The 6,996-nt window shown below is 38.7% G+C and overlaps 2 protein-coding genes across 2 annotated transcripts in view; both read right to left on the reverse strand.

The window, feature by feature from the left end:
* The window catches only part of LOC118735671 (congested-like trachea protein), a gene marked incomplete at its 5' end in the record, with an annotated part of 25,535 nt that extends 21,708 nt beyond the window's left edge, over window positions 1-3,827 (reverse strand). Inside the window, 2 exon segments of the mRNA XM_036465578.1 lie at window positions 3,207-3,639; window positions 3,704-3,827. Of these exon segments, the coding sequence (XP_036321471.1) occupies window positions 3,207-3,639; window positions 3,704-3,817 (547 nt within the window).
* Window positions 3,828-5,356: 1,529 nt separating this feature from the next.
* On the reverse strand, window positions 5,357-6,552 carry LOC118736665 (peroxiredoxin-6). The gene is made up of 5 exons (XM_036466706.1): window positions 6,319-6,552; window positions 6,077-6,252; window positions 5,820-6,012; window positions 5,679-5,751; window positions 5,357-5,593 (listed from the first exon to the last, which is right to left on the reverse strand). Exons 1-5 carry the CDS (start codon window positions 6,420-6,422, stop codon window positions 5,465-5,467), a joined length of 675 nt encoding a protein of 224 aa, XP_036322599.1. The 5' UTR covers window positions 6,423-6,552; the 3' UTR covers window positions 5,357-5,464.
* Window positions 6,553-6,996: the final 444 nt, after the last annotated feature.

Below are 6,996 nucleotides of genomic sequence, written 5' to 3' on the forward strand. Positions count from 1 at the left end.
TCTAAAACGGTACTGCACTCAATGAATTAAAAATGTGTCGTTAATTTGAATTCTTACTCAACCTACATAAAATACCATTTTTTCCTCCCACTCTCGCCAACAGCAAATCAGCGTTAATGCAGCGCGCATCAATGCCAAGTCGCAGGTGAAAAATAATAACAAGAAGCATGCAAATCAGCACCAGCAACAGCTTAAGAAGTCAATCCACACAGCTAGCGGCGCTTTGCATGCTGTCAAGCGTGCTCACAATGAAGTGAGGCCATCACCGACGCAGCACCGAACACGAACACAGCATCAGCAGCGTTTGCAGCGAACGGAAGTGGCGCCGTTAGTGTTAACGTCGTCGTCGTCGTCGCCAACGCCGCCGCACGAGCCACAACTTGAGATTGATACGCTGCAATGTCCAGTGGATTGCGTCTGTCAGTATGAACACTTCAACGAATTGCCCATATCACGTTGGATACAATATATGCAAGCCAATCGACCAGGTAGCAGCGATACAGTGGCAGACGAGGAGGATATTTGGCAATACGATCGTGATGAACGCTATGAACAGACGTTCAGCAGTGGCGAGAGCGGTGATGAAGATGATAGCGATGCCTTTTTAACGAATCCCTTCATGAAGCAGGCCACATGTATAATTCAAGAGTGGACAAATATCGAAGAATTGATACAAATGCTGCCACATGATTTGCATGCTCTCGTTTTGCTTTACACAAGTAGCGGAAGAAATAAAAGTGGTAAGTAAGTATTTACAATGTAAATGTGGAGATTAGAATTGTAAATTTGTACATATGGGCATGGGCTATGTTAGTTTTTCTGCTAGCATTTAAAAGCTTTGTAGGCATATCGCTATTCCACATTTCATTCTTTTACTTCAATGTCTAATCTGTAATCACATTTCTATTTCAAACAGTAAATTTGAGCACTCTACACCCCCTCAACCAACTGACCACTTTGGAAGTACGCGGCGGCCTCAATCGTTCGTTGCGCATTATTTTCGATGAACCGCTCATTTTCCTGCAACATGCAAATTTTGAGTCGGTCACGTTGCTGGGCAGCGAGACATATAAACGCCCAAAAAATCCTGTACATCCAAAGGACAGCTTTGATTATAAGCCACGCAGCGAAACGTATGATGATGTAGACGCAGATGGCAATCGCTTTGCTTTCGCTCCTTTAGATGATGAAATGGACGATTACATTGTACCTTACGATATCTATAAACAGGAATTGATAAAGGCACGCATGCCAACCTTTTATGCCTGGGAACACCTAGAAGTGTTACGCATACATGACTGTCAGCTCAATGAACTGCAATGGGAGATGTTCGATGGGCTGACAGCCCTGGAACACTTATCGCTCGAGCGCAATGGCATTGCTGAAGTGCCACCATTTTCCTTCTACGGCGCTATGCACATACAAACCTTATCGCTAGCGCATAACTACATACGTGATTTGCATTACCGCGCGCTTGCTGGCCTTTTGCGGCTGGAAGTCCTCGATTTGAGCCACAATCGCTTGGAGAAGTTGAGTGAACGCAGCTTTCCGCCATTTCCGAAGCTAGTACGCATTGATTTTCGCAATAATCCTATACGTTATATATTGTCAGCTAGTTTCTGGGTTATGAATTCAACGCGCAACATCGACTTTGATTCGACATCAGTATCGTTGCAGTTGCGCAACAATCAACCGTTCGAATCGTTGCTGCAGCTGGAGACGCTGCATATCGGAAATGTGTCAATTGGCAATTTGGAGCAGAATATGTTTAAGGTAGGCAGACGTACATACATATGTACATACATATGTACATACAAGTTGCGTCTAAGGCATTCAATCACAAATTGATTGCTTATTTGCAGGCAGTTCAGTTTACAATTTAAATAACATATTTCAATTGCAGGGTTTAACGGCACTTGAGCAACTTGCGCTGCGCGGCAGCATACGCTCTATCGAGTTTGATGCATTCGCCGGTCTGATAAAGCTGCGTGAGCTTGAGCTCAGCCACTGTGGCATACAAGAGATATCAATGGACGCGCTAATGGACTGCAGAAGCCTGGAAATACTTGACTTATCTTACAATAACCTCTCCTACTTTCCGCCTGGCTTGCTTGATGACCTCTCCAGCTTGGAGGAAATTTATTTGCAAGGCAATCAATTGCGCACACTACCCGTCACATTCTTTCTGCGTCCAAAATTACGTTTAGCTCGGCTAAGTGAAAATCCATGGCAATGCAATTGTGACATGTATAACTGGCGGCCGAAAATTACCAATCAAGAGCGCGGACCACGAGCCAAGCGTTGTATTACGGACTACCAAACGGGGGCACAAATCTCTTGTCGACGCGTCGATAGCTACGTCTATGACAATCGCTATGCGCCACGTTGCAACAACCACAATGATAGAAGTGTATTCTATGTTTTGCGTAAGCAATTAAAATGTGGACCCGGACGCATTGTGACTTCAAAGCGGCAGTCGCAATCGCTTTTTTATAATAACGTGTTGCAGAGGCAAGCAGGAGAAAAGCAACGTATGCCACATTGGCGCAAAATTGAACAGAATAAATTGAAATTAATGCAAGGAAAAAATCATACGCAGTTACATACATATGGCACAGCGAGTGCTAGAAGTAGTGGAAATCAATTACACGTATTCAGGGAAGCGCACGCTAACGCAATAACGCAGCGTACCACACTGATGCATACGGTACAACGGGATCAACCAAAGCGGATGGAAGAGACGATCGGGGATGCAGACAATAATATATCCAACGAAATATAGAATATAAGTCATGTAGAATAAGATAGCGGGTTATATGGTATTAAGAGGTTCGCTAAAGCCTACGCCATCTACAATTGGCTGGATAAGTAAAGATAAATGGTGACGATTAAGAAAAGTTAATCAGTTTGAATAATGTTATTTTAGAAACCTAAAATCGATATCTATTGCCCAAATGTAATCGTTTATTTTTATTTTTATTTGCGATGCTAAAAATGGTATTATTAGACGGCTACGTATGTTATACTGAATGCAATATTGATAATCCTAACTTGAAAAGCAAATTTTTTAACTGCGACATTTTTAGTATAGTTAGTTTCTAAATTATATTTTTTACAAATAAAACATTCTTTAATCAAAATGTTTGCGTTATCATTCAGACCCATTCGTCGGCGGGTACACACATTCCTCACTCAAGCTCACTTACCTCGCAGCAGCGTCGCACAGCTGCCTTTATAAACACTACGTATACCGCCTTCCTTGTACAGCTGGACGGCTGTATCCAGCATGCCCTTGTATTTTCGTTCGCCACCAGACGCCTGTTGCACTTGCAGCAAACATTTTATACGCTCACCGGGCGCTGTGATAACCGTGGACAATAGGCCAGAGAATGAGCCAGCAATTGCGATTTGCGTATAATTCAATTTTGTATTTTCTCCAGTTTGCTGAACGCGTTTGCCCAGCGAATAGCCAGCAAAGCATAATGCAAATATTGGCGCAACACCAGTAAGTGGCGCCGACATGCCTTTGTAAAGCCCTTTTACACCTTCATTTTTTATCGTTTTAGCAGCACAGTCAAAGGTACCTTTGTACAGAGGTTGCTGGCCAGGCGCAGGACGTGGCATGGTTTGGAGACGCACCTAGACGCGTAAAGTAATAAAAAAATGTGTTGCAATCTTATGTTACATTGGTAATGTAACTAACCTTAATGGTGTCCAATGGATGCCCTGTGAGTACATTGCAAATGCCACCAAAACCGCCGCTGAGAAAAGCTTTAAAAGGATTTGATTTGCGCTCCTGTGTTGGTGCTTCTGACATTCTTTTATTGTTTTTTTTTTTTTAATTTTTTTGTCAATTAAGAATTGTTCATGCTATGATGTACTATCTACTAAACTAACAGATTGAAATGAGATATGTAAGTATGTGTTCCACTTAATGTGCGTACAATTGACCTTTGTACTTGACAATAATTCGCGCACAAATGGTTAGGACGAATTCATAACCAAGAATCAATTCTGTATCTCGTTTTATTAATTTAGCGATAGGACTAAGCTATTTTTAGTTCATCTAAGGACACTGCTTTGGCACTGAGTTGTTTTTCCTCCAGATGCACTATGTTTAATGGTATTTTTAGAGCATTCCAAAGGATTAGGCTGAAATATTTTTTTTGCACTTTCACAACATTACCCGGTTTAAGGAGGTAGGATTTATTTGGCTTTTGCTTTCGTTGCAGACGTGTGATGCAGAAACCTGTTGCTGATAACGTGATGCTGTGGATTTGGAATAGTTCTTTGCTGATGTTGAACGAAAATCACTGGACCAACAGGGCAGCAAATTTAAACGTCATTAAAAATGCCAAGAAAAGCTATCGATTTAATCTTATTGCGAAGTAATCGATTATTTTTCATTTAAAAATATTGCACAATATCTCATGCGCCAGCACAAAATTACAGTCAAGCTTCTTTATAAAGTATTCAATGGTTCAGATGTCTTTATTGTAAACTTAATAATAGAGAAATCGCGGTATTTTTCAGCTTTTATATGCAATAGCCAATAAGTTTGAGTTACACTCTTCCACACCTAAAAAATTCATGTAACAAATTTAGAGATTTTTGAAAATTAATTTGCCGATTTGCGATCTTATCTTGTTATCCACCAGCTTTATAGAGGAATAGGGCTATTTTCAGCTTTCATTTGCAATAGCCACTAAGTTTGAGTTACACTCTTCCACGCCTCAAAAACTCATGTAATAAAATTTGAAAATTAATTTGTTGATTTGCGATCTTATCTTTTTATCCACCAGCTTTAACCTGTTCGTATACAAATGCATTAGCGTATTCTTTAACCTCTTGCTTCTTTGATGGTCCAGAAACAGGAAGATGCCTACCATGTACGGCGGTTATCCATTTTGCTTCACCAACATCCTCAAAAAGACAAGTTCAAAGACTTTCGGTTTACTGACCGACTTCTGAAAGTTTTGAAACCATTGCCTTTTTTTTAATATTAGATGAGGTCGAAAAAAACGAAACTTTGGTTCCATGCGCCATTTTTACTTTGGTCGCTAAACACAGACAAATGCTTACAAAAAATTTAAGTTTCTGATGACTTCTTTTTATTGTTAACTTCGATTCTCGGGCATATGCAAATTATCCTTTCTCAATAGAAAAATTTAATTACATGTAGACAAAAATGTGCGAGTTTAATTGAGGGCCATTCTAGCAAAAGTTTATTGCATAAGAATTTACTAAAAGAAAAAAAAACCTCCGAAAGAAATCGATGTAAAATAGGGAAACTTCATTGTATAAAAGTTAGATATAGCGATTTCGACTGTAGTCTACGACTTCAATAATGCAGAAATTTGTTTGTTCAAGATATTTCAGATGTTTATAGTTTTATTTAAAAAAAAGGAACATTAAAAAACAAGCTTTTTTCAAAGCTTCAAGGCAAATCTTACTTAATATACGCTTAAGGTTGCGGTGTTTTACGCAAATATTTTTTGCCCGATGGCACTGGAATGACTTCAACGCCTGCAGGAAACAAATGTGAAACATCCTCTTCCTTGACAGTTGGCAAGACCATGCAAACATCTCCCTGCTGTTATAAAGAAAAAAACAAAACAAAGGCATATGCATAAACATACATACATATCCCATACATATTTATTCCTCATAAAACTCACTTTCCAATCCGCTGGTGTGGCAACAGACTTATTTTGGGTTAATTGCAGTGAATCAATAACGCGCAATATTTCACTGAAAGTGGAAATATTAAAAACTTTTTAGACCAAGCTTATATTTTAAAATCAGTTGCTAAAACTCACTCAAAATTGCGACCAGTAGTAGCAGGATATAAAATTGAAAGACGTAATTTCTTTTTATCATCAATAACGAAAACAGCACGACATGTTAGCGGAATGCCATCTTTGTTTAACTCATCCTTATCCAGCATATTTAGCTTGACTGCCAACTCGCGCTTATCATCAGCAATTATAGGATAGCCAAAGGACTTCAATTCTGTAAAACAAAAGACCATTTTAATGTAATTCCAATGACTTATTTAGAGTGTGCTTGAACTTACTTCCATAACTTTTTATATCCTCAATCCATTCTTTGTGAGAATCGACAGTGTCCACAGATAAAGCAATTGGTTTAACATTGCGCTTTGCAAACTCAGGCAATAGTGTGGCTACGCGCGCTAATTCTGTTGTGCACACTGGTGTATAGTCGGCTGGATGTGAAAATAGAATGGCCCAGCTGAAGGCAAACATGCATAAATACATACTTAATCAAAGCTAAAAGTCGATTTGGTTGCAAACTTACGAATTGCCAATCCATTCATGGAATTCAATGGGCCCCTCAGTGGTGTTAGCTTGAAAGTTTGGGAATTCATCTCCAATATTGAGCGCTTTGCTGGAATCTGCCATTTCGATGAGAGTCTTCCGTTATTTATGTGGATGTGTTAGGAGGTTTTCAACCAAAATAGAATTATTCTCGAAAACGAAAATGTTAAATAAATAAGAAATCAAACTGCCTTTCGAACTATGGAATAATTAGTAGAGGTGCAAAACTATCGATGGCACTATCGATAGTATCGATGTTTTTTATTTTTCCCTACTATCGATTGTTTTTTGGTCCTATCGATAGTCCGACAGACATGTGATTCAGTATTTATTTTAGTTTTATTTCTTCTTTTCTTTTCATTTCTCTTAAACATCCAAGTTGAACTAAAAATTTGGTTGCTACTTTTTTAAAAGAGTAATGTCAAATTTCGAAAATGACGGAAAACCTTGCATCTTTTAAAATACCGCTAAAAAACTGATACAAATTAATTTATACCAAAACTTTCAATATTTACCACCACTATTTACTATTTATGAAAAGGTAAATAAAAACCATTACTTCTCAGATAAAAAATGGTTTCTTCTAAAATTGAAATTTACTTGATGAATGCCTTATATATGACGGAGGATATCTAAAACCACAAATATAAAATTTCAG

This window comes from Rhagoletis pomonella, unplaced genomic scaffold (assembly GCF_013731165.1).
Source record: "Rhagoletis pomonella isolate Grant_MI unplaced genomic scaffold, Rhpom_1.0 Rhpom_scaffold_00003, whole genome shotgun sequence".
Classification (NCBI taxonomy): domain Eukaryota; kingdom Metazoa; phylum Arthropoda; class Insecta; order Diptera; family Tephritidae; genus Rhagoletis; species Rhagoletis pomonella.